This window comes from Aspergillus wentii (assembly GCF_001890725.1).
Source record: "Aspergillus wentii DTO 134E9 unplaced genomic scaffold ASPWEscaffold_1, whole genome shotgun sequence".
In the NCBI taxonomy this organism is placed as follows: Eukaryota; Fungi; Ascomycota; class Eurotiomycetes; order Eurotiales; family Aspergillaceae; genus Aspergillus; species Aspergillus wentii.
The window spans coordinates 2,085,973-2,111,196 of NW_024467832.1; the positions used below are offsets into that span (position 1 = coordinate 2,085,973).

The 25,224-nt window shown below is 50.0% G+C and overlaps 10 protein-coding genes across 10 annotated transcripts; 3 read left to right on the forward strand and 7 right to left on the reverse strand.

Annotated features, from left to right (window-relative positions):
• The first annotated feature begins 73 nt into the window (after positions 1–73).
• Positions 74–1,715, forward strand: tpcD (trypacidin cluster transcriptional coactivator tpcD). Its single transcript, XM_040833960.1, has 2 exons — positions 74–990; positions 1,043–1,715. The coding sequence occupies exons 1-2, from the start codon at positions 310–312 to the stop codon at positions 1,619–1,621; spliced, it is 1,260 nt and encodes a 419-aa protein (XP_040694463.1). The 5' UTR covers positions 74–309; the 3' UTR covers positions 1,622–1,715.
• Positions 1,716–2,208: 493 nt separating this feature from the next.
• On the reverse strand, positions 2,209–4,504 carry ASPWEDRAFT_166847 (Zn(II)2Cys6 transcription factor; the record flags this gene model as incomplete). The annotated part of the gene is made up of 4 exons (XM_040830066.1): positions 2,209–3,387; positions 3,438–3,965; positions 4,018–4,045; positions 4,107–4,504. 4 exons carry the CDS (start codon positions 4,502–4,504, stop codon positions 2,209–2,211), a joined length of 2,133 nt encoding a protein of 710 aa, XP_040694464.1.
• Positions 4,505–4,744: 240 nt separating this feature from the next.
• Positions 4,745–7,110, forward strand: ASPWEDRAFT_124064 (putative MFS aflatoxin efflux pump). Its single transcript, XM_040829181.1, has 5 exons — positions 4,745–5,189; positions 5,239–5,499; positions 5,545–5,880; positions 5,927–6,107; positions 6,157–7,110. Exons 1-5 carry the CDS (start codon positions 4,962–4,964, stop codon positions 6,843–6,845), a joined length of 1,695 nt encoding a protein of 564 aa, XP_040694465.1. The 5' UTR covers positions 4,745–4,961; the 3' UTR covers positions 6,846–7,110.
• tpcK (decarboxylase tpcK) lies at positions 6,754–7,588 on the reverse strand. Its single transcript, XM_040832478.1, has 3 exons — positions 7,283–7,588; positions 7,036–7,235; positions 6,754–6,985 (listed from the first exon to the last, which is right to left on the reverse strand). Exons 1-3 carry the CDS (start codon positions 7,481–7,483, stop codon positions 6,907–6,909), a joined length of 480 nt encoding a protein of 159 aa, XP_040694466.1. The 5' UTR covers positions 7,484–7,588; the 3' UTR covers positions 6,754–6,906.
• Positions 7,589–8,276: 688 nt separating this feature from the next.
• On the reverse strand, positions 8,277–14,629 carry tpcC (non-reducing polyketide synthase tpcC). The gene is made up of 4 exons (XM_040833961.1): positions 13,624–14,629; positions 13,269–13,566; positions 9,769–13,218; positions 8,277–9,713 (listed from the first exon to the last, which is right to left on the reverse strand). Exons 1-4 carry the CDS (start codon positions 14,232–14,234, stop codon positions 8,463–8,465), a joined length of 5,610 nt encoding a protein of 1,869 aa, XP_040694467.1. The 5' UTR covers positions 14,235–14,629; the 3' UTR covers positions 8,277–8,462.
• tpcB (metallo-beta-lactamase type thioesterase tpcB) lies at positions 14,486–15,490 on the forward strand (the record flags this gene model as incomplete). Its single annotated transcript, XM_040827442.1, has 2 exons — positions 14,486–14,641; positions 14,702–15,490. 2 exons carry the CDS (start codon positions 14,486–14,488, stop codon positions 15,488–15,490), a joined length of 945 nt encoding a protein of 314 aa, XP_040694468.1.
• A 588-nt stretch (positions 15,491–16,078) lies between these two features.
• Positions 16,079–17,406, reverse strand: tpcM (methyltransferase tpcM). The gene has a single exon (XM_040832474.1). It carries the CDS (start codon positions 17,220–17,222, stop codon positions 16,290–16,292), a length of 933 nt encoding a protein of 310 aa, XP_040694469.1. The 5' UTR covers positions 17,223–17,406; the 3' UTR covers positions 16,079–16,289.
• Positions 17,407–17,534: 128 nt separating this feature from the next.
• Positions 17,535–18,211, reverse strand: tpcL (anthrone oxygenase tpcL). Its single transcript, XM_040833962.1, has 2 exons — positions 18,116–18,211; positions 17,535–18,038 (listed from the first exon to the last, which is right to left on the reverse strand). The coding sequence occupies exons 1-2, from the start codon at positions 18,168–18,170 to the stop codon at positions 17,590–17,592; spliced, it is 504 nt and encodes a 167-aa protein (XP_040694470.1). The 5' UTR covers positions 18,171–18,211; the 3' UTR covers positions 17,535–17,589.
• Positions 18,212–18,565: 354 nt separating this feature from the next.
• Positions 18,566–19,635, reverse strand: ASPWEDRAFT_166855 (SMP-30/gluconolactonase/LRE family protein; the record flags this gene model as incomplete). Its single annotated transcript, XM_040830067.1, has 2 exons — positions 18,566–18,872; positions 18,935–19,635. 2 exons carry the CDS (start codon positions 19,633–19,635, stop codon positions 18,566–18,568), a joined length of 1,008 nt encoding a protein of 335 aa, XP_040694471.1.
• Positions 19,636–19,828: 193 nt separating this feature from the next.
• Positions 19,829–25,207, reverse strand: ASPWEDRAFT_99620 (MFS transporter/fungal specific transcription factor domain-containing protein; the record flags this gene model as incomplete). The annotated part of the gene is made up of 17 exons (XM_040839676.1): positions 19,829–20,084; positions 20,366–20,771; positions 20,824–20,943; positions 20,995–21,247; positions 21,302–22,174; positions 22,227–22,396; positions 23,347–23,493; positions 23,544–23,716; positions 23,779–23,869; positions 23,939–23,969; positions 24,020–24,402; positions 24,455–24,509; positions 24,557–24,603; positions 24,653–24,842; positions 24,907–24,925; positions 24,974–25,093; positions 25,140–25,207. 17 exons carry the CDS (start codon positions 25,205–25,207, stop codon positions 19,829–19,831), a joined length of 3,402 nt encoding a protein of 1,133 aa, XP_040694472.1.
• Positions 25,208–25,224: the final 17 nt, after the last annotated feature.

Consider the following 25,224-nt stretch of genomic DNA (forward strand, 5'->3'; position numbering starts at 1 on the left):
GCAATCACAGAAAGCAGGGGTAGTCTTTGCGTCGATTCCAGCAGTTCTCAAAATGCTCATGGGTGTTGACAAAATAGAAGCAGACAATGTCAACAATAAGCCACGGCAAGTAGAGTAAGCTTAAAGAGTAGCTTCATCTCGATTTCCTTTGATTGATGTTCCCCCAAAGCGCCATGAATAATTCGGCTCAGCTCGAGACTCACGCTAGAGAGCTTTCGGCCGCCATCAGAAGCCTCACTGCGTATTGCCAAAATGCTCAGGCTCCTTTGGACATCGCAAGCGCGGGTCCACCACAATTGATCCCCCCCAATGCACCAAAAGAAGCTCATCGTGCTAGAGATGCCGCACTGGCAAGTCTCACCAAGCTCCAGATATTGTTGGCTGGTCCGACGGACTTTTTACAGCAAATGGCTGGTCAAGTATACACAGCTATTCTCCACTCCAGAGTACCGTGACTCAGCTAATTCTGATTGCATAAAACAGACCCAAGTGCTCGCCTGCATCCAGTGGCTGGGGGAATTCCAAGTGCCCGCCTGTATCCCTCTAGACGGCAGTGCAGTGATGAAAGACGTAGCAGATCTCATCGGCGTCCCAGAGTCGCAATTTTCTCGCATCGTCCGAATGGCCACCACGGCTGGATTTCTGCACGAGCCTCAGCCGGGATATATAGCTCACAGCGCCTTGTCGGCGGCGTTCGTTACGAAGCCGTCATATCTAGACGCCGCCATGTTTCTGGCGGGCACGGCCGCTCCAGCTGCGTTGCAAATGCCGGCCGTTACCAAACAGTGCTCCGGACCGAGCAAAAATGATGCACTCAACGTCGCTTCTCATAGCCCGCCTTTTGCAAATCCAGGCGAAACTCAACTTCCCCGGCTTCAGCGTCAGTGGGATGCGTATCTCCGATACGGAGCGGGGTATATTTGCAATACAGCGACAGATATTCTGACCTGTCTTGAGCCCCTCCGGATGAAAAATGCGTCTGTTGTCGAGGTAATTCTTCAGCGCCAAACACTGATGACCTCCTTAACAGCTTTTGTATCAGGTTGGAGCACGATCAACTGAACGAGCGATAGCACTGGCAAATGAATATCCGACACTCCATTTCACAGTCCAATTAAACTCAGCACACGCTTCGCCTCCCATCAGGAACGGAGCATCAACTTTAAAACTCGACAGGACGCGACATCCTCGCGTTACCATACAGCATCGAGTCCCTGGAACCCCACAGACAATCCAGGATGCAGCAGTTTACATAATAAACTTCCCCTCGCCGACACCGGGGATATCATCCACTTCACTCGCAGCACAAATAAGCAGCGAACTGAGAGCGCATTTGAATGCGCTTTGTCTGAATCGGTCAGCCACGTTGGTGATTACCGCACCTTCATTTCCGGAACGTGGGTCAGCCAGTTCTGAAGCGGCAACCCTGACGCGGATACGAGATTTGTCGTTATTGCAACTGGCCAATGAGCGGGAACTGGAGATATCAGAGGCCATGAATTTGCTAGATGGAGCTACTGACGGGGAGGGAAGGCTGGTCTTGGTCAACAAGGTCAGGTCAGCGGCAAAGAATGGCGCGGTTGCTTTGGAGGTAAAATATCGGGCATATACGGACCGATGAAAAGAGTATATAGAATAGATGGCTAGAAATCTATCGAACCAAGTAGAATCCTTGGCAGAGTTCGTGTATGTACGCCTCTTAGCTAGGTATCTCGGACCAACCGTAGTGGAATGGGGCCCATGGCAAACCCCGACAACCGACAAGTATCGAATTAGCCATGCAGGTGGGTTCTATTTAGGCCTATAAATTGGCAGCATGGCGGTGATCGAGACGAAAACGGCTTTTACTGTCTCAGCCTCAGCTAGACTCGGTATCCAATAACTTGTTATGAGCAGTTTGTAAATCTCTGATGTGATAACCCAATACAGGTTACTTGAAACACGGCCATCACTTTTGGACTTTAGGTAGACTTGTAATTTATCCTGCTATCACACCATGTGCGTGATATCAGTTCGCTGTTCGCCTGCGCCGTGTGGTAGGGGTTTCAAACCAGATTTGAAACCTGACCGGGTGTTAAGGCAACCAGCTGCGGAATGTGTTACCAAGGTCCACAGTGTGTGTGGTGGCAGCCGATGTAGGAAAGGATTGATATTTGCTTTTTGAGTACTCGAGCTGACTGATCCCAGCTCAGCCACCCTGCATTATGCTCAACCATGCATCGAGCTCCAGTCTATCGTGGCCCAATCAAACTGACCTATGTCGATGTCCATAGTGGCCTGCCTGGGTATGTCGAAGAAGCCTCCGAGTCCCGAACCCGCGGAGCCTTGCCCTTCAGTGCCATACGATAGGCCATGACCAAAGTCGATCGGCATGGGCATTTGGAACTCATCAACATTGACACCGGCAACAGTATTTCCCGAAGAACCTGACACCATATGCATCATTCTGTTTTTAATTTCAGACACAATCGCTGGCGGCTCCAGCGGCTTGTTTTGCTGTCTATGTAGCGACGCACGCGCCTCCCAGGCCTGTAGGACAATTCGAGAGAAGACAACAAAAAAATGCGTATCATCGTGTTTTACATGGACGAAATGAGACATGTAGTTGTTGCTCATGATCTCCCACGCTTTTTCAGCGTGATTCTCAGTAGGCCGCCTCCTGAGATCTTGAAGAATATGAATGTACGCGGGAAATGGGAAGTGAGCGTGGAGGAACCAAAGGTATCCTTTAATAAGAGGCGAAATCATGAGATTTGTGTGACACTCGAGGATTTTTAGAGCGTAAGAAATGGCCGCATTGCGCTGCGAGTCTGTCTGTTGCACGGATGAGTATCTCGAATAGTGTTCCAGGAGGCGGCTCTTCGCAAGATAGATTCGCGTTGTCCAAATTGCCATAAAGTGAAGCGGGTTCTCTGGATTGCAAAACTTGAGATATTTGTCCTCCAAGGTATCTTCTACAGCCACGAGCTCGCTGCTGTTCGAGAGAGCCTTCAAACACGGGTTGGTAAAATCGAGATGGAAGGCACTGTGGCGAGTGAACTCACCCAACTCGCTACGTAAAACAGCGAATAGCGTCTCTGTGGGTCTGTCATGAGGTGCTGGCGGCGCCTTCATCTCTGGCTGGATATCAAAATCATTCACGTTGAGAGGAGTCTTGCAGTCCCAGAGGGGAGTCAACACTGTTGCTTTGGGATCGGACGACATTTCACAAATCCGATTGTCAAACATGGCCAGTGACCACCAAAGCCTTCGACGCATCTCACCCTCAAGAGCGATGTGTCTGGTATAAGTCGACTCGTTGTGGATTCCCATGCGTTGTGCGATGCGTATGGCCATGCCAAGCAGTGAAGATAGAGACCAGGGATCTGTGTCAGGTCTGACCGAAACCTAGAGGCGTTAAAGCGGTAGAAGATGTACAGGAAGTTGACGAAACCTACTAGGTAGAGAAAGAATGCCGTCAAACAGTCACGATCACTGGAACTCAAAAACCTGCAGTTAAGTAGGGCTTGTTGACATGCGAACTGATAGCCTTTGAGAAGTTCTTTCCTTGGTGATCCAAACAATGTACGACATTCGTCATCGGCGAGACTGAGAATAGAGGTGCAATATATACTGAACATAAGTGCTTCCAATGCAGGACTAATGTTTGCCACCTTGCCGGCGGCATCGATGATGCGTCCTTGCAGGGTTGGGGTGTGCGTAACTTTGAGAAGCGGGTTGACGTTTTCCAGGTAAATCTGCCAGAGCTTGAATATCTGAACCTGTGGTGGATGCATAGTCGAGAGATCAACGTTTGTTTTCGGTGAGCCAAATAGAAGATGGTCGTTGCTCTCTGCTTCGTACTTGTTGTCCCACGCCTTCTTGATCACGGACTCACGCACATCCTCGTTATCGTGAAGGAAACCGCTATCATTATCCTCGTCGTCTCCATAACCATTGTCATCATCGCCGTCGGTATCTAGTCCCTTTTCATCGATTGTTAGTAAAGCCCCAACCCACTCACAAGCTTGGCCATACCTTTTGATTCATGGCGCGCCAGAGATTCCTAGATGAGAATTAGCCTCTGGATGCATATGTTTTCCGGGACGCGGGACTTTGCCTCATACATAGGTTTAGACCTGACCGTCGTCCTCTCCCTCGACGGACGATCTTTCCCCGAAACCGGTCTTTCTGAATGCGCCTCCTGCAGAGAGCCAGACCCTCTGCCTTCCTCACCGGGACACGCATGATCTGCAGCAGGCGTATGCATAGGCTCGAACGGTATGTTATTCTGACGAAGCAGACTCTCGTAACACCTCAGCCGTTCTAGCAACTCTCGTTCGGGAAACCTGCGACGCCGTTGGCTCGTGGTTGCTGGCACGCACTGTACGCCGGCCCGGGTGCAGTTGACACATGGGAATCTGCGATTGCACTTAATTTTGCGCTGTTGGCACAGAACGCACGAAAGCACCCGCTGCGACTTCGCAGTGGGCGTCTGCTCTGGCGTGGGAACTGAAGTCGACATGGTCTGGAAGAGATCAACCGTCTGTCGTGGAGTGCAAAGAATCGCGGTGCTTGACGGGGGCTGTCGGGGGTTTTAAATCCCCGCTGACGGGCCGAACACACGAGGCTCGGGATTTTCTACATTCCGGCCAGCAAGACTGCAGCAGGATTTCGATAATCATGCGAGTCATTTAAATACTATATTTTGACTGGCCGAGAAAGATTAGACCATAAGATAAGCCAATTTCTGCATTAATGATTGCTAAATCGAACGCATTTACAATATGTCGAGGGACGGGTTCATCCCGACCGGGCATTAGTAAAGCCCGACGGTATGCCCTATCTCGTGCTTTCGGAGGCGACCTGCAATGCCCACAAATTTGGCAATGAGTATATATTCCTTTCATTTCTGCCTCTAAGATGTGATCCAACATTCCAAAGTTGTTAATACTGCCGATCTTCAACCTTGATCTCACACAATGCAGGTTTCTCCACGCCCTGCAACTCCTCCAAGCCCCAAATCAGTGCCAGATCAATCAGACTTGGCCCCGAGAGAAAATAACACTCATGATGTTGTGGTCAAAGAGGATCCAAGCAAGCCTGGAGATCACCTGCAGAAGCAGTCGACTGTGAAGACTGTCCTTTTGCTAGTCTCAGTCTTTCTAACCATGTTCCTGGTCGCACTGGATAGAACTATCATCTCTACGGTATGTGCTAGAGCTAGACTTTCTTGCCATATACTGATTATTATGACAGGCCATACCCAAAATCACGGATGAATTCAACTCTCTCGGTGATGTCGGCTGGTATGGCAGCTCGTATTTGTTGACATGTTGCGCGTTTCAGCTCTTGTTTGGAAAGCTATACACATTGTACTCTGTGAAAGGCATCTTTCTTGCAAGCACTCTGCTATTCGAGGTTGCTTCTGTCGTCTGTGGAGCAGCTCCCAACTCGGTTTCTTTCATTATTGGAAGAGCAATCTCTGGAATCGGTGCTGCTGGCATTTTGGCTGGAACTGTAGGTTTTCCACTGTTTATTTGCCTCACCTTCTGACAGATCTAGATTGTATGCATCATTCACACAGTTCCTCTGCAAAAGCGTCCACAGATTCAAGGCCTCTTTGGTGCTATCTTCGGCATTGCTTCAGTCACAGGCCCGTTGATAGGTGGCGCCTTTACCTCGAATGTAAAATGGAGATGGTGCTTCTATATCAACTTGCCCTTTGGTGGTGTGGCAATGGTCGTTGCTGCTCTCTTTTTCAATGTCCCTGACAATAATACGACCAAGCTTCCCTGGACGAAGAAGCTGCCACAACTTGATGCCCTTGGAACGGCAGTTCTCGTACCTGGCGTGGTCTGTCTTTTGTTGGCACTGCAGTGGGGAGGGCAGACATATGCTGTGAGTTATCTGCATCATTTTGAATTGCCAATACTGACAGACTTAGTGGAACAACGGGCGTATTATAGCATTGTTGGCTCTTGCGGGAGTACTCCTCATTGCTTTTGCTGCTGTACAAATCTTACTTCCTACAACAGCAACGCTGCCTCCGCGCATTTTCAAACCAAGGAGCGTTATTTCTGGCTTCTGGGCAACTATTTGCATTGGCTCTGGCAACTACGCATTCAGTAAGAAGCAAAATACCCAGGCCAAATACCTCAGACTGACTTGGTATAGTATACTTCCTCCCCTTCTGGTTTCAAGCCATCAAAGGTGTTTCCGCCGTGCAGTCTGGCATCCGGCTCTTGCCTCTAATGATATCAATGATCCTCGGGTCGATTGTCGGTGGAGTCACAAACATGAGGGTAGGATACTACACACCATTAGCCATTATCGGATCGTGTATCATGTCCGCAGGGGCTGGGCTCCTCACGACGCTGCAAGTCAACACCGGCGAAGGCAAATGGATCGGGTATCAGATCGTGTACGGAGCTGGATTGGGCCTGTGCTTTCAAGTTCCCAACCTCGCTGCACAGACTGTTCTGCCAAAGAAAGATGCACCGTTAGGGCTAGCGCTGATGTTTTTCGGCCAGCTACTCGGAGGAGCAGTGTTTGTGGCTGTTGGGGAGAATGTACTGGGGAATCAGCTTCAGCAAAGGCTTTCTGGAGTTTCTGGGATTGACTTGAGTCAGGTTGTGTCGGGGGGTGCTACGTCGCTACTTGACGGGGTGGCTAGGGATCTACAGGAAACGGTTCTCGTGGGTTATAATGAAGCCCTGCGAAAGGTGTTTCAGGTTGGGTTGATCGTGTCGTGTCTTGCTGTTCTCGGTACAGCTACTTTGGAGTGGAGGAGTATTCGCAAGCAGCAGCCGGGAGGTGATGGTTCTGATGGAAAGGGCGAGACAACAGGAAACGAAAAGAAGTAGAGAAGAGGAAGCGATAACTAAATGCTTGAGATGAAGGATTTCATGTACTATATACGATCGATCAACCGCTCTGAGGAAACTCCAATCCATCCCGAATCTCCCCATTGTTAATCCATTCTTCAATCCACCCAATAGTCATCCTATATGGTCAGCATCTATCTTACACATTCATATAAGAAAAAAAACATACTGGCTATTCTTGGTATCCGCAAAATGCTCATGATCCCCAAACAAATGCTCCTTATAATACGGATCCTCCTTCATCATCTTATAATGCTCGACACTCTCAAACACAACCTGGCTGAAACAGTCATAGTTGGCGATATTCGCCATCTGAGGATCGAGGAGTTGGTTCATGAGCATACGTGTTTGAAGGGGATTGTGGATCTGCTTTCATCAGTCTTATTGTATCCAAGGTGATTTGAGGAATAACATACAACAGTCCATCGCTTGACACCATACTTGACCATGAGATCCTTGGTCATGGGTGCCGACACCGTGATCATATGCCGGCGGTGTGCTTCTTCGCTCTGGCCTGGCTTGCGATAGCCCAGGATGGTGAGGCAGAGATATTTGCTTGGTGGGAGGCCGACGTCGAGATCGGTTGGTGTTTCTGAAGTTACTTCTGTGGTGGTCATTTTGTGTACTTTTCTTTATTAGTTGATTTCTTGCAGATGGAGGATTTGAATCGTAATAAATGGAGAAATAGTCCGACTGGCAGTTCGGGGGATTTCTTTTGTACTTGTCACTTTCGGAGTCCGAAACAATACGACAAGAACACAAAAACATCAAGATACAAACCAACTAGCTGACTAGGCCCTAAGAAGGCCCCGTCAAAGGCGAATACTCATGCAGGATGATCTTGGGCAGCTTTCCACCCGCCTCAGACTCGGATTGCAGTCTCTCCAGCGCTTAAATGATGCTCTTGGCCGGGTCGAGCCCGACATGGCAGTTGGGGATGGTGTCGTTGGTGGTGACGACGTGGAAGATCGCCCGTGTGTTGCAGATACACTCGGAGAGAAGATCAATATCGTAGGTGCTGTTCTGATAGACTTGCACTCTCTTGTTTCCATCTACCCGAGGCACTTTCTCGATCAATTTGGCCTTGTTGCGACAAAAGGCGTTGATCTTTGCGTATTTGATGCGTATGCGTAGAATATATAGCATTAATCAGTCTATCTTCATACGATATTTTATATTTATATATAATAAATGTCTCTTCAGATAGTCAACAATGCACTTGATGTTATATACTCCAACTACTGTAGCATCGGGGCATTTCAACCAAAGGTATAAGCCCTAATCGATCCACCGAAAAAAGCAAATCTTAACTTCGGATTCCGGTGAATCTGACTCATCATTGGTTGATCTGTTAGTTCTCCGAGACCCCAATGGAATGCAATTTATGATGTCCTTTAGAATAATGTAAATGCGTTAATTGTGAAGAAAGCCCAAGAAACAAAGAGTCGGAAGAACTATGTACTTGTAGCCTAATGATGAGTTTTGAAGATAAAGTGTGGAGGGATGAAAAGCAAAAGGCTTATCATATTAGGATATACATTTCTATGGATAAAATAACCGAAAAGTAAAAACAAAATACCCCAACATGAAAACAATCTAGCTGTAGTACTCCTCCATCCAAGACCTCAATGCCCCAATAGTAGGATACTCGAGGAACAGACTACCCCCAACAGCGATACCGAGCTCATCACGGAACTTCTCGGAAATGACCAGGCTCATCAGACTATCGACACCGAGACTGGCAAATGCCGAGTCGTCGGTCAGCTCTGAGACGTCCATTCCAGCTTCTCTGGCGATCAGCGAGAGGGCTTTGTACACGGTGCTGTCCTCATCCACATCCCCGGAAGGTGCAGGTGCAGGTGCTGCCAGAGTAGCGGGTACTGGGGCCTGCTGCGGTACAGGTGCAGGCGCAGGCGTAGGTGCCGAGGCTGGGGCTGGCGCAGGAGCGGACTTGACGGTAGGTGCAGGTGCAGGGGCAGCCGATGGGGCGTCAACCGCTGCGTAGGACTTTGCAGTCGCCGAGTCCGGTGGAGAGAAGAAGCGGTTCAGGAGAATGCGTGGGTAGCGACGGAATTTCATGCCACCCACCACACCCATAATGACACCATCCTGAAGAATATAGACATCACCGAGATACACAGTTGAATCCTCCTCGGTCGGAATCATCTTGACATACGACTTGTACTTCGCGCCGGGGATAAGAGGTCGAGCGAACCGTATGCTGTCCATTCCCGGAGTTACGCAGAAGGTGTTGCCCGTGTCGCTCTCATCTGAGACGTTCATGATGAAGCCCGCGAGATGGGCCACGCTGTCGATGAAAAACGGCGGGATGGTGTAGTTACTACCGGCATGGATTGGCTTCAGCGTGACATCGGCATAGGCCTCGAACTCATTCATGACAACGCTCTGCATTCCGCGGTATTTGTCGGCGTAGTCAACCAGGTTGTTCGCAAAGAGAGTGTAGGCCATCTTGTGCGAGAAGCGGTTGGCAATACCTTCCGCCGCAAGACGGTTGAGTGCCTCGATACGGCCCTGGACAAGGTGTGTCAATGGTCCCCACGAAGATAGCCACTCGTCTGCATTGCCGTAAAAGATTTGACCAGTGGCAAATGATTCTGAAACTCTTCCGTCATTGTCAACGTTTTGCCAAACCACGTCGACGCCGGCAGTGATATTGCAGGTCGTTGCGGTAACACGAATCAGCTGTGGCGTCTTGTGGTTGCTCTTAGCCACGAGACCCTTGGAAACTACGAAATTGGCCATGTGAACATCGACATTCTTGACCTTAGGGAATAGCTTTTTGTGAATATATTCTCCCAATGTGTAAACAATATCGGCGTGAATAGACTATGAAGCGGTAGTATTTAGAAATCGATTCTTATCAGCCAATAAAGTAACTTACCGATGTCACCACACCGCATCCATTCATCTTATGTCCGTATGCCGCAGCAAGAAGCTCAGGCTGCATCAAGTCGGACTGCATGATAACCTTGGCGGAAGATCCTGCAAATGACTCCTCAATAATATTTTGAACGGTAACAGTCTTGAGACTCGACACCGAAGCGTTCGGAGCGCTGGCTTTCTTTTCGGCATCGTAGAAGGTGTTTCCCTTGGTGAGGACCCAATCTCCCTTGTACTGGAGCCAGTATTTCTTCTCGTTCCAGCTGTAAGTGGGTAGGTCCAAGAGACGAAGCGAAGGCTCAAATGGTTTGTGGAATTCACCCCAGCGAATCTGTAAGCCAGCACAGTGGAGCTGTCCCAGGCTCTGAGCCAGGGTGGTCCAGTTGTCTTCACCGCGACGGAACGAGCCCACAGTGAGAGGAGCCGGCTCAATGCTTGCTTTGACAAAGTTAACACAGACCGGATGAGGACCGATTTCAACCCAAATAGTGTCCTTGTCAACGATCGAGGTTTCCTGCGCGCTCCCCATAGCGGAAAGGAAGTCGACCGTGTGGCGAGTCGCGCGACGTACGTACTCGGCACTCAAAGACTTTTCGTCAAAGATGACTTTGCCCAAGAGAGGGGACACGACTGGCAGCGTTGGCGGGTGGAACAGAACAGCCTTTTTGACGGTCTCTTCGAACATATCCAGGATTGGGTCCACCTGAGCCGAGTGGAAGGCGAAGGGAACGTCCAGAAGGATGCACCGATACCCCTTCTCCTTCAGAGGGACTGCAGCAGCCTCCATCTCCTCAGTAGTACCGCTAAGTACAGTCTCCTTGGGCCCATTGATACAGGCGAGGTCATATGACAGGTCCTTTGCGGCTTCCTCAATCTCCGCTCGAGAAGCCTTGACAGCCATCATCTTGTGGGTCCCAGGGGTGCACAGAGTCTCGAGCAGGTGAGCACGGGAGCCGGTGAGGAAGATCGCATCGCTTGCCGAAAGAACACCAGCAACACAGAAAGCAGCGTACTCGCCCAAACTGTGTCCTGCAACGACCTCAGGCTTGATACCCAGGGTTTCCCAGTACCGGGCCAGTGCAATTTCGATGGAAGTGTGGGCGACTTGGGTGACGACCGGCGACCAGACGTGGTCCTTGGGGAAGCTACCATCGATGGATGGGATGAATGACGGGAAACCGTGTTGCTGGGCGAGGCGATCGAAATGGTCGATCTGAGCACGGAAAAAGGGAGAGTGGTGGTACAGCTGGAGGTTCATCGACTTGTCTGCGGCCCCTTGTCCAGTAAAGACGAAGGCAACTGGCGGCGCACCCATAGTAGAGATGGGTTTCTGAGTCTCCACACCATCCAACTTGGAAGTGAGCTGCTGCTTCAAGCTGCTGATATCTGCAGCATGGATCGCTAGGCGGTGGTTGTGGTGGTAACGTCTGGCAGTAAGGGAATACGCCAGGTCAGCTGGAGAGACGTCTTCATTCTTGTCCAAGTAGGCCAGTAACCGCTCAATGTTGCCCTTGAGAGAGACTTTACTCTTGGCTGAGACAGTAAAGATATGGCTCGGACGAGGGTCAGATCCCACTCTCTCCCGCAATGGGGCTTCCTCGAGAGCAACGGTAGTGTTACCACCGGCGGCACTGAAGTTGTTGATAACAGCAATTCGCTTTCTCTCCTCCTTCCGAGCCCACTCAGTAGTTTCGAAGGGGATATGGAGATTACGTTTGTCCATATCCTTGGGGAAGCCTGGGTTTATTTCGTTCTTAATACCGACATGGCGTGGAATGGCACTCTTCTGAAGCATGAGCAACACCTTGAGCAGAGCCGTGACACCGGCCGCAGCCTCTCCGTGACCGACATTTGCCTTGACGGCACCAATGTGCAATGGCTGCTTGGACGTGCGGCGCTTGCCCTTGATCGGAGCGAAAACCTCCGTAATGGACTTCATCTCCTCAGCGTCACCCGCCTGGGTTCCTGTGCCGTGGAATTCGACGTAGTTGACATCGAGAGGATCAACCCCAGCCCTTGCCATGACCTGTCGGTAAAGATCGGCCTGGTGACCGGCATGCGGGTGTGTGATAGACACGGCATTCGCAGAGTGGTTGGTAGCAGCGGCCGTAATGACACCAAGAATGTTGTCGTTATCAGCCTCAGCATCTTGGAGTGTTTTCATCACAATAGACCCAATTCCGTCTGCACGACAGTAGCCATCGGCTCCCGCATCCCACGTCTTACATGCATTGGGGGTCTTGGTCAGGAAGTGACCGTTGCAAAGGCCTGCAAAAGCATCCGAATTGGTCAAGACGTTAAGTCCTCCAGCCACAACTGTATTCACATCGCCAGCCCACAGGGCGGTACAAGCTGCCTGGATGGTAGCCAGACTGGAGGAGCAAGCCGTGTCACAGTTGAAACTCGGACCAGCGAACTTGAAGAAGTAGTTGATCCGACCAGGACCGAAGGCACGACAGCCACCGGGAATGAAGTAGGTGCTGACCTCCTGCCCCGTGTTTACCTCACGATAATCATCACTGGCTTGACCATACCAGGTTCCGATGCGGTTGAGTTTTGTCGCAGGGGTGCGGTTGGCGACGTAGCCCGCACGCTCCAGGGCTTCATATGCTGTGACAAGAGCCAGACGCTGCATGGGGTCGGTCTGCTCGGCCTCACGGGGAGACATGTTGAAGAAAGGTGCATCGAATAATGCTGGCTCGTCAATAAAGCAGCCGTATGCCGTAGCACTGCTGTTCATATTCTTCCCTGTGGGGTCGTGATGAGTTTCCACGTCGAATCGATCCGCGGGAATTTTTCGGTGGACGTCCAGGCCAGCCTCGAGAAGGTCCCAGAACTTCTCGGTATCGGTTGCACCGCCCGGCATACGGCACGACATACCAACAATGGCAATTTTGGACTGCATCGAGCCTCGTGGGGCTTCTTTCTCTTCGAGATCAGTAGTCACCCACGAGACCAAGTCCTCGGTGTCCACATTTAAATCGGGGTATACCGTCGTGAGCGCAGTCGACAGCTGCTGAACCGAGAGAGAAGTGCGGTAGATCATAATGTTGACATCGCGAACTTCGGTCTTGGCCACGCGTTCTGTTATACCACGAACAACATTGTCCCACACAATCTGTTTGCTCATGACTTCAAAAATCACTTGTTCAAACAGGTCTTTAGCGGTAGTTGCCAGAAAAGGCTGACCCGTGTTGGTCGAAAGGACTGGCAATAAGGGCTTGAATCGCGACGCCAACGAGGGTGTCTGGACGACCTTTTGAGCGTCCTCAAAGGAAAAAAGGTGGCCAGCATGGCAAGGCCCTCCATACACAGGCAATTGGGTGAAGGTTCGATCTCTGAAGAATCCCGAAGTGCGAAATAGCGCCTTTAGCCGAGAGGGAGGGCCACTGACGGTGACCGAGCTTTCGCTGATGGCACTGATAAAGATTTTGCTTGTAACTGGGGTCCCCTGTATCATATTAGCCGACCAAGCTCAACTGAACTGGTATTTTAACTTACGTCTCGAGTTTGGATATCGTCAAGCTCCTTCTGGGCCTCTCCCGCAGTAAGACCATAGACGACGTAGGCCCATGATTCAGATAGTTCTTCATCAAGGGGCTCCAGGTCTTGGGCTATGTCACCGACCATGACGCCCATGCGGAATGCAAGACGCACCACCTCAACACCTGTGGCGACAAGATCCTCCAAGGACTTGGCCAGAGAGACGGCAGTCGTGACCAAGAAGCCGATTCCCAACCCGCAAAGAGAGCTATTGGATCCAGCGCTGATCTGCGATTCTGGAAAGCGTTCACAATGACTGAAAAATGTCAGTCTACAGAAGGATGGCCGATAAGAAGACGGATGTATCTCTTACCCGATATACGTCGCCACCTGGAGGACGACAAGCAGGACGCCATCGATAGATTCATGGAGGCGCCCCTTTCGGAGCTCGGTTTCTCCAGCAAGAGTTGTCACTGACTCAAAGGCCGGAACGAGATTGAACAATTCGGTACGTAACCGACTGGCTTCTTGGCGCACTGCTTGAGTGGCTTCATCCAAGAACCTGGCAAGGATGGGGTGATTTCGGTATTTGCTGTGGTTGTGCAAGCGGCGAAGTAGGTATGAAAGATCGTCATTTGGAAATTCGTTGCTAAAATAGATGACATTGAGTTTGTGTGCGAGGTCCTGAGCCTCGGAGGAAGGAGTGTAGTTAACCATGTCGAAAGAAGGCGAGGATAAGGAAGAGGTTGAAGATGCTACCATTGCTGGGAAGCGTGAAATTATTGAGGGCTGAAGAGTGGAAGAAGGGAAAGGAAAGGGGAAAGAAGGGCTCTGAGAGATATAAGTAAAGCTGCTGGTGAAAGTGCGTTGAAACAGCTTTAATGGTCTGGTTATTCCAATACCAATCGAGGATTGCATTGGGAGACTTGGAATAAATAACAGCAGGGCAATAAACAACAGAAATTCAAATGCCGTGCTATACATCCTGGACCGCATTCAGCTTCAGGTTCAGCTGGTACATGTGATCCACTAGATAAGGTAACATCCCGATTTCCGAGATCGTGATATCGGGATCCATGCAGATCGGACTCCGGCATACGGGGCAGGATGGCCTTGTACCACGTGCGGCTGACCGGCTGCTCATCGGGATATACAAATTAGTATTCGAACCATTTTCCTCCGGCTGCAAAGTTATCTCTCAACCATAAACTTGTTTCCCTCGCATCTTCAACACAATGGGCGAAGGCGGCTATCGTCAGATCAACAAGACTTTGGATATCTGCGCATTTGATGACTATCTGGCCACCCAGCAGTCACGATTGCCAAAGTTGCTCGATGTCGAACAGATCAGTCCACGGGTGATTCGTGTCCTCGGACAGAATGCGGGAAAGGTATGTGTGATGAGGCCAGAACTTCTTGCATGAGACTATATTTGCTCATTCTTTTATCAGTTCACGCTCCAAGGCACGAATACATACATCGTCGGTACAGGAAAGCAAAGGCTCATCATTGATACTTCACAAGGATATCGCGCATGGGCGGACCTGATTGACACGACCTTGAGCGAACGGTCCATCGAACTGTCCCAGGTATTCCTGACGCACTGGCATGGAGACCACACCGGGGGTGTACCAGACTTGATCCGGATGTACCCTCACCTCACGGATAGTATTTATAAAAACTCCCCTGAGCATGGCCAGCGACCGATCGAGGACGGCCAAGTGTTCTGCAGCGTCGAGGGAGCTACGATCCGGGCTGTGCACGCACCAGGCCACTCGCACGACCATATGTGCTTCATCCTCGAGGAAGAAAATGCCATGTTCACCGGGGATAACGTACTCGGACACGGAACTAGTGCTGTCGAAGAGCTAGGGCGGTACATGGAGACCCTGCGGAAGCTGCAGTCACACCAATGCGTCAAGGGCTATCCAGCTCATGGCGATGTCATTCCAAACCTGCGGGCTAAGATCGCCGGAGAACTAGCAGCAAAGACGCGCCGTGAGAAGCAGTGTCTAGCTGCACTGACTGCGGTGCGCAGAAGGGATCGATCAGCCAGTGTGACAGTCAGCGAGCTGGTTGATGAGATCCACGGGGGTCACATGGACGAGGAGGTGCGGAAGAGGGCATTGGAGCCATTCATGGATGAGGTTCTCCGAAAGCTCACAGAGGATGGAAAAGTGGCATTTCGAGTACGGAAGGGGGAGAAGAAGTGGTTTGTACTGAATTCAGGATGGGCTTGAGGTTGAAGCTGAAGTTGAAGCTGTGTCTGTCTTGGTGTCTGGGTGTTGTTGTGACGATGTCATGTGATTATGTCTCTACCAGTGTTACTTTCTGTTTTTCTGTCTTACACTCCACGCTATTACTTCCATCAAAATGCTTCATTTCTTTGAAATGCCTAATCCCAGAGAGAAAGTTGATAGATGAAGAGAATATCAAGCCATCAACATCCACTCCACTTGAAGACAAGTCTACAGATATGATTGGCCTTGACCGCGTTGGATCAATTCGTTCTCTGCTAATTGACCGGCTTTCCCCAGTCAGTTTTCCGGTCAAAGGACGACACGACGATCTTTTCCATGAATTTCGAATTTTTTTGCCTGGAATAGACTTGCACATTCAGATTCCGATAAGAGAAAAAGCAAATCTCGTATGCTCGGTGGGATAACCTCAGCAAGTCAAGTCGACAGCAAGGCCACTCATCAATCACCCGAAGGACAGACAGTGAAGGAGCCCCATTGCATCGGGATCTGGTTCTTGTCGGGCTATCTGTTAAGAAACAATTATTGGCTGCTTGCTGGATGCAGCTGACCTTATCGGTGTCCGGGCTATTTCAAAATAGACCATGCCGATGGGATTCTGGCCCGAGATGAGGAATTAATGCTTGCTTTTTGTGATTTCAGCTGCCTAGCCATGCTCAGTTCTATCTACAGTCTACAGTGTGCTGTGTATACATGCATGCAAGTGCTTTCATTGATGAATTGCAAAAATATAGCGGCTGATCATGTGATACTATCACTGCTGCTTTGGTCTACCCAGACGTCAACGCCTGGTAGCCAGAATGACCTTTGCTGGCCATTGTCCTTTGACCGTCTGGTCTTTGACAACTTCCTCCATCTCCAGCCACAACTCGGCAAAAGCCACAGGGTCTTGATTAGCAAACGGGAATGATTCGATATGCTCTCGGAGGCCGTTCAGATCCGTCTCAAAATCCCACCCATCCTCCATCTCGAATACCTGGACATCTTCGACGCCTGTGTGTAGCGGCTCGGTCACCTCGACCTCCGGCGGCAAGGGCGCCGCGATGCCTTGGTGCTGCATGTTGAGGTGAACCCGCTGTGCCCCCGGTAGGAACAGTGCCTCATCTAGTGGAGCGACGTTATACGCCCCATGAGTCCGAGCCATAGCCCCTATCATCTTTGCCGGATCATCGGCATTCTTCAACAAGGCGCGTCCACCACAGTGGTAGATACGGGTGTAGATGTCTCGAACCCGGTCATCCTCAAAATAAGCACCCCCGAAACCGGCACAGGCAAATGTCCCACCAGGTTTGAGCTGTTTCGCAATGACTTGCATAGCCAGCTCTTGGTCGCAGAAATGCATCACATTGGTAGCGAAGACCATGTCGACGCTGCCGTCGGGGATATCGTCACCCTCCTCCACACGGGCAGCGCGGTAACTGAATCCGTCTGTACCGAGTCTATCTTGAGCAAGAGAGACATTCTCCGCTGCGATGTCCGAAATTATGACATGTTGGAACTTGGACCGGAGCGTGTTTGCATATGGCCCGTTCCCAGCACCGACATCGTGAATGACACCAAATTGGCCATTGTGTTCCTGGTGATAGTTGAAGATGCGCTCGAAAAAGACATCGGGGGCCGATGGTCTGCCTTTGAGGTAGTTGTTCCAGAAGGCCTCGCCTTTGGCAAAGAGATTCTCTTCGGGGGTAAAGGCAGGTGGGTTTATTGCAGTCATTTTGCTGTTTGCTGTAGAGCCTATCGTGTTCTACTATGCCTATGTGGATTAGTGCGATTGATATATAGAGGCATACGTAGACAATGAAGTAACCTTGTCGGGAAGCGAAGCATCACTTGACCACTGGACAAGACGGAACTCGGGGTTTACGCTCGGTTTATTTTCCACACCTTTCAGTCTTCTGCTAATTAGGATGCATTCATAGATATAGCCTAGCCATTTAGGGGGGGGAGTCAACATCTACAGCTTTACGACATACAGCAGTACAGAAACACCTCGAATACAAGGAGCGGAGAGCATCTATAACATCACCCCAGGCATCTATCCAAATCTAACATCTGTATCTATCTAAATCCGCCATCTATATTTACCATCTACCCGCATCCTCCCCCAGATAATCCCCACAACCCCCCAAAACCGCCCCTCCAAGCGGAAACAGCGATCTCACGAAATGCAACAAACTCCATTTCACCACCAACGCCCTCGCCCCCGACATTCCCATCTCAACAACCCCATCCCTGCTCACCTCCTCCAACCGGAACAGTTCGCTGTTCGTAGGCTCCATACAGAGCCAAGTAAACGGTAGCATACTCAATGTCATCGACGCCGCGAGCGCAAACACGGTCCAGGACTTCTTCTCGCTTCGTCGTTTGATGCACGTGTAACTATACAGGAGGAACGTGCCCACGGCCATGGTGGGAAGGGCTTGATGGCCGTAGTGGTACATTCGAGTCCATTGGAAGAAGAGCTGGGATGCTTCGGTGGTGGAGTCGAGTAACACTGGAACGGCTAGGAGGGAGAGAGACATCATTGCGCCTGGGATATGATAACTCCGTTAGTCTAGACTGGAATAGCACCAAATCCCCCCCGAAAGAAGCATATCTGGGTCATACCGGATAGGAAAGACCCTGCCACGATGGCAGTGGCTTGAGCGCTGGTGGCGGACATGGTGTGACGAGTGTATGGATGTGCGTTGAGAGTGTTTCAGCTTGAACGGGTGACAAGAAAAGAAAAGAGGGCCTAATAAGCTACGAGGCGTTTTCTACTGCCCTGAAGAGCCTCCACTTTCTCGAAGAGCCTCAACTGCGTTATCTATGCTGATTATCCTACCGGCGTCCGATTCCAGTTTGTCCGGAAATTCCCTTCCTCGCTGGCAGGCATTTATGGGTGGCCTTATTATCTTGATATGCAGCGGTAGTAAGTAAGATTTAGACAGAAAGCTTTATGGAATAGAGGGATGTTGCGAGAGGTAGTCTATCGTATATCGTATGTACATACAAAGGCCATGTCAAAGCTATGGAGTCATATACTACGTCGTATGTATGTGTATCCAAGAAACTGAATCAAATACCCAGTAAAGCCCCTCTAGCAGCCCCCAACTGCACCCTCCACAGCTTATACTCATTCAAAAGAAACATCTCTCCATCTCGACCAAAGCAGAAATTGGCAACTCCCGCATCAGGGACCCGGATTCTGCCTAGCAAGACACCACCAGGAGACCAAACGTTCACACCATCTCCACACCCACTATACACATTACCCTGCAGGTCGCATTTGATGCCATCTGGAATGCCGCAATCGGCCATGGCAAACAGTCGTCGATTCGTCAAAAACGGTTCACCGTGGTAGACGGAGACGTCGAACGCGTATCTACACAGTCAGATGAGACGAGAACATACTTCCCAAACCGGTCTAACGCTGACACTACTCACATCGAGGAAGGCTTATGATCGTCCGTCGTGAAATCACCACTCATCCTGGCCGTGTCGGTGATATACACCGTTTTCTCGTCTGGCGAGAAGCAAATCCCATTCGGCTTTCCAAATCCATCTGCCATAGCCCGGATCCCGCCGGTGCGAGGCTCATAGCGATAGACTTGACTAGGCAGACTGGGTGGAGGCCGGTATCCCTGCTCAAAGCCGTAGACAGGGTCGGTGAACCAGATCGAGCCATCCGAGTGCACGACGACATCGTTGACCGAGTTGAAGGGGCGGCCGTAGAAGTCTCCGATGACGAGATTGGTGCTGAAGGGCGGAGACGTGGACATTTCGTATAAGCCGCTGGGGAGGTTGCTGGATCCCTGGCCACAGAAGAGAACACTGGTGCTGCCTTTGTAATTCACCCCGCCGTTGGCCATGGGGACTGTCTCTGACGGGAGTTCCTCGAGGACGGGTGGAGCTGTGCCATCTCCTAGCTTGACCCGCGAGATTTGGATGGTTTTCTGACCGGCGCTGATGTGTGGAAATTGGTTGCTGGTGATGAAGAGGTCGTTGGTGGAGGCGATGAAGACGCCTGCTTCGTGGGCGAAGGGGTAGTCGTTTTTCTCCAAAAGCAACTGGCAGGTTGGATTGGGTCCGAGGATCGCGTGGAAGCGATCATCATGGACGATGAAAGTGTCGGATTGTGCTGTCATTGTGTGTTTATAGTAGTTGTATGCTACAATCCTCAATCCTTGAAGCAATTCAGACAAATAAATAACGGGGTGGTGACCCCGCGATGCGGAGATCAAAATTACCCCGCCAAGGCCAACGTTGAGCCCTCGATTCGAGGCACCCGCGCCATGTGAATGGCTTCAAGTTACCGTTTTAAGAAAATACTGCTGAACATCACCGATTCGGGTGTATATTCGATCTATCTGTGTCTATACTGGGTGTTCCCACACTCATACTCACATCCATATCGCCATACTCCTCATCTTCATCCCCCCAAAACTCCTTGAGATCTTCGACCCTCCATGCTGTGGCCCACCCGGTTTCCCGCTCAATGCGTGTGAGTGTTTCCACAATCGCCGCGTGCTCCGAGTAATGCGACATAACCTTGCCGGCCAGCCAGAGAGGTTGAAGGGCGTTTGTCCAGCAGCCACTGCCAAGTCAGACATGTGTAGAAGATATTTATGAAGAGTACTTACTGGTGAGCGTTCGAGGCGGATATTGCACAGATTTGTCGAGCATGCCATAGGACGGATTTCTATTATCTTAGTACAGTATACACAGTGTTATAGAAGACTTACTTACAGGTCTTCGCGATAGACAGAGGGTTTTAGGTCGTCTCTGGAGCAAAAGTAAGGAGCAGGTGTGGTAGAGCTGATTCCCGGATACTGCATTTATTAATAATTTTGCCTTAGAGAAAGATAAAGAAGGAACTCACTTGCAGCCCCGTTTGGATATATAACTGTCGGAAATGGCATCTCCCTTCCTTTCCATCCAGTAGTCGGGACACTGAAAATAGACTTCATCTGACACGGCCGATTCTCATACCACTGCTCGACGCGATCAAACAATCCTTTCCAACAGTGAACGTACGAGTCACCTTCCTCCTCGCCACCAAGGTATTGGCATGATACACAAGGCCGAGTTATTTTGGAGGCACAGCCGAAAAGAACACCCAAGGTCTGTGCACATAGGTAGACGGTGTAGTTGGCGTACGTATCGAAGTTTTCTTTTGAGGCCAGAAAAAGTTGTGATGCTTCCGAGGCACCCATATCTTTTGGTATCCAGTTGCGAATGGGAATGATGGTTTCCTCCTCGGAGATGAGACCACCACAGACATCTATCGGATTGATGTGAGTATGAGATGTTTGAAATTTAGCAGAGCGACATACCCATTCTAGCGAAGCACCAAAAAAGTGCTTGTTCTTCCTTTCCTGAGAATCCGTTGATCTCAGCCGCTTGTATTAAATATGCGCATCCATCTAGATGTCGACGCCATTCTTTAGGGTTACCTATTCGATGTCAATAACCAACTACGGAAAAAGATTGGGAGAGTGACATACAACTCAACATTTCCAACACACAAAGAATTACACAAGACGCAATGACAGGAGTCGTTTTGCTCTCCAACTCGGGGAGAAGAAGATGGATTGCCTCTTGATATAGAGATAGACTCTCCGACTGCGACTTCTTGTTCTGCGATCTTTCGATCTGCCTGGCCGATAATGCCAGAATGGAATATCGGAGATGAGGCGAAGATTTGGCCATTTGAGGAAATGTCGAAGCAAAATGGCGGTGGTTATCAAACATGTCCAGCTACTGCCTGTCAGTAAAGTCTAATCATTCCGTACACAGGACGATAATTCTAACCCATACGCATATCTCGTTCAGATAATTCTGCCACAAGACCTTTTCTCTTTCCGGTGACAGCTCAAAACACCTTCCCGTCCTCGATCGAGGACGCTGTGCATTGGTGCTCCTTGATGATCTCCTGTCATCTGCTGCAAATGGTCGAAACCCAGGAACCGACTCAGGTGAGCTACGACGGGTAGGAACATCGGAACGAGCAGTCCATAGCTGCCGATTTCGCAAAGCCGTATGAAGCGCCTCATAAGCCGATCCAGGCAAGAAGACATCGTTGGTGAAGTTAGCTGGATCCGAGAAAACGCTGTGATCGAAAAGAGGCGGGGGAATCGTCTGGAAAGGTTCGTTTGTAGAGGAATTAAAGGCGCCGCCATTGGAGAGATTCCTCAGTGCGGTAAGTTCGTCCACCACGAACTCGGGACTAGAATGCATGTAGGACTGCGAGGTAGGAGGCTCATCACGATGAAAGTCACATTGTGGTGGGGTATAATGCGTGGGACTTGGGACTTTATCGTTGCCATTACCATGATTGGGAGATTGGTTTTGGTTGACTTGGATGCTGAAATCATCAAATCCTGCGGCAGATACGTGAGAGAACGATGCGGCACTCGACAAAGACGGCGATGGGCGCTGATTCGGGCTGGGGCAGGCGTTAAAATCTGGGACCTGACTTGTATCCCGTGGAGAGACCCCCGACTGCGAGTGATGCTCTGTTGCTGGAGGAGTAGCGGGGGAATCCCCATTTTGCAAATTCCCATCGCGATTCGACTGGATCTCCGCCGGCGGAGATGCCTGGATATCCCTCTCTTCAGATTCAACTCGTCGCTTCGACAGCTCCCCAGGTTTTCGTGGTGAGGAGGCAGGGACCACACTGAAGATCTTTCGACGATGAGTATCCACCTATTAAGCCATGACTGCAGTAGCTTCATACCTTGAATTTACTCTGCCGCTTTCCTTTCGCACTAGGAACAGACTGATTCATCGACGGATGCTCCGGCCCCAGCACTTTCATGTTGGAGTCGCGAAACGACCCCAGCTGTCGCGACTGACATTGTTCCCCGCGTCTTTTACACCCGGTACAGGTCGGTTTTGCCTCATCACCTGTCAAATAAGTATCAGCTTGAATTTCACCATATTATCACGAGACGTACACTTCCGCCGTCGCCGACTGCAATTTAGACATCCTGTCCTAGTGCGCTTCCGGCGGCCAGCACTGTCCAGCTGTGGGGTGCAGGGGGCATGGCGATTATTGCCCGCAGGAGAGTCATTAGTCATATTCATATTGTGACCGATATCGTCTCATGGCATATTTCATAATATTTTCACCAAAAAGAGCGACAATGAGGGTGTGTCTGGTTGTTGCATTGGAGCTTGGATGTCGTCGTGTTTGTTGGCGAGACGGAGAGAGAAGGGAGAGAAAAAGTTCCAGAAACCGTATCGATAAGCGCCATGACGGAGTTGCCACTTGGAGATAATTAAGATCGTTAAGTTTAGCCAGAATGACTCGGCCAGCCTTCCACCACGTCGTTTAGCCAGGGAAGAAATTATGGAGAAGAAAATGGGGGGGGAAAGGTGGAGTCAGACAACGCGGGGTTTGTCCGAGAGCAGCCTTGGCAATCTCTACAGTCTCTACAGGTACTTTGGATGTTTCGGTGGTGAAGTTCCATAATCAATATAAAGTGCTATACAGAGATAAATTCCAGTCTTGCTGGCATATGTCCAAATATCCATAATCCCATGTCGCCATATCCCAAGGTATATCCCCAAAACTAAAACAATCTCTACTCAAGGTGCTCAATACCCCCAGTCTCAGCGTCTTTACCAATTTCCTTTCCCTGAGCAAGTCGGACATCTGCATCACCGGCCATTCCCATGGAAGGATGCCAATGTAGCATGACTTTTTCGCCGGTGAAAAGTTGGTCGACTTGTTCCAGTGTAAGGTTGCGAGGTTCGGGATAGAAGAAGTAGATGATCGGGAGGAAGCAGAAGTTGAACACTGCTAGGTCAGCATAATGACTACAAATTATATCAAGAGAATTATGTATACTCACCCGCAAAGTAGACATAGGTCTTGTATCCAATATTGTCAATACTAACGGGTGTTATCTCAACCACCAAGAATGTAAAGATCCAGTTTGTCGCCGTGGCCAGGGACGCTGCTTTCGTTCGAATAGCCAGCGGTGCATATTCGGCGGGTACTGCACATCATATTAGTGCTGGTCAACAATACGTCCTGAAGAGTACTTACAGAGCCAAGGAATTGCCAACAATCCCACTCCAAAGAAGAAGTTAAACAGAAAGAGCATGATGGTCGACACTATACCTGCTGCATGGCCTCCATTGTAGACGGTTCCGCTCAGTATAGCCATACAGCAGCATTGACCGATAACGGCGAACATCATCAATTTCCTTCTTCCGAGACTAGTCGGTGTTAGTACCCGAATGCATAATTATCAACGGTGCGGGAGGTTTCGGGGCCATACCGATCAATTGCAGGGATTGTGAAAAGAGTACTCAAGAAATAGCAGACGCCATTGACACCCGCAATTAGCAAGGCTAGATTGTGGCCCATTCCTGATTGATGTAAGTACTCGAAAGACTGTCTTATGATAAGTTGACTCTAGGAGACAAGTCTAAACTTACCCACGCTATTCTCGAAGATAACTGTGTTGTACTATGACATATTAGCATATTTCATCATTTCAAAAACAAGGCCATACTCACATATGTGATCAAATTAATGCCACTAAGCTGCTGCATTGCCTGTCCACCCATTCCAAGCAGCGTCCGGTATAAAAATCGTTGGGGACCATTCTTGAAGATAAGGCTAAATGACCCCTTGGATGCTTCTTCCTCCTCCGTGATAGCTCGTTGAATTTCGTCAACATCGATGTTAACCACTGGGTCATTCTCGAGGATATCGCGAGCATTAGGTTGCAAGGACCACAGAACGTGGCGGCCCTCGCTATGCTTCTCGTGGGCGATGAGCCATCTGGGGGATTCGGGAAGGACAAGTATGCCAAGGAATGTGACGATGGCGAAGAGGATCTGAAGGGCAATCGGAAAGCGGAATTGAGCCTCGCTGCTCACGTAGCTCATACCATAGTCTGAAAAGCCGTTAATAAGAGATTGGATAGATGACTGTATAGAAATCCTCACCAACCCAATAGGCTGTCATCACACCAAAAATGTTAATGGCCAATTCGATAGCAAGCTATGGAGTTGTTAATTGGGATTTCAAACAGGCGGCGGGATACGAACTCCTTTTCCTCGGCTTGCTGCCTTGCTGAGTTCCGAGTGCCAAACGGCTATGGAATGTCAGTGTCATTATCACAGCGATAGGGGGAGGACCCTTACGGATTGTCGAAGTATTGAGCCCATTTCCAACACCGGCAATGATTCGTCCAACGATCAAATGAGGAATGCTGTAGGCGCTCGCCTGGAGCGCTGCACCGACAACTAGAATAAGGGAGCCGGCCATAATACACATCCGACGACCGAGTTTTTCACCGAATGCCAACGAGAGAAGAGCTCCCACGAAGCAGCCCTAGTTTCATGAATTAGTTGGTGTGTTCAGGTCGGTTATGATGGGTTGAATGATCGTAGCGTACTATCTCATAGATGGCAACCCTAAACACAAGTTAGACGGGACCTATTGTGACCTAGGGGAACTCTTACACTGTGCCTTGTAAACTAGAGCTACCATGGCCAGTGGCGGTAGTATCAATTTCAGGGAATGTTCGAACAAAGGCATCTCCGGTCAACAGACCAGACATGACACCTTGGTCATATCCAAATCTAGAGGTGTCAACAGAGGCTCAACGCAGATATGTTCTGCACTCACAGCAAGAAGCCACTACCTGCCGTGGCAGTGATGGCAAGAGTCAATGCCTTTCCCACAAGAATTGTCATGATGCTGCCTTTTGTCT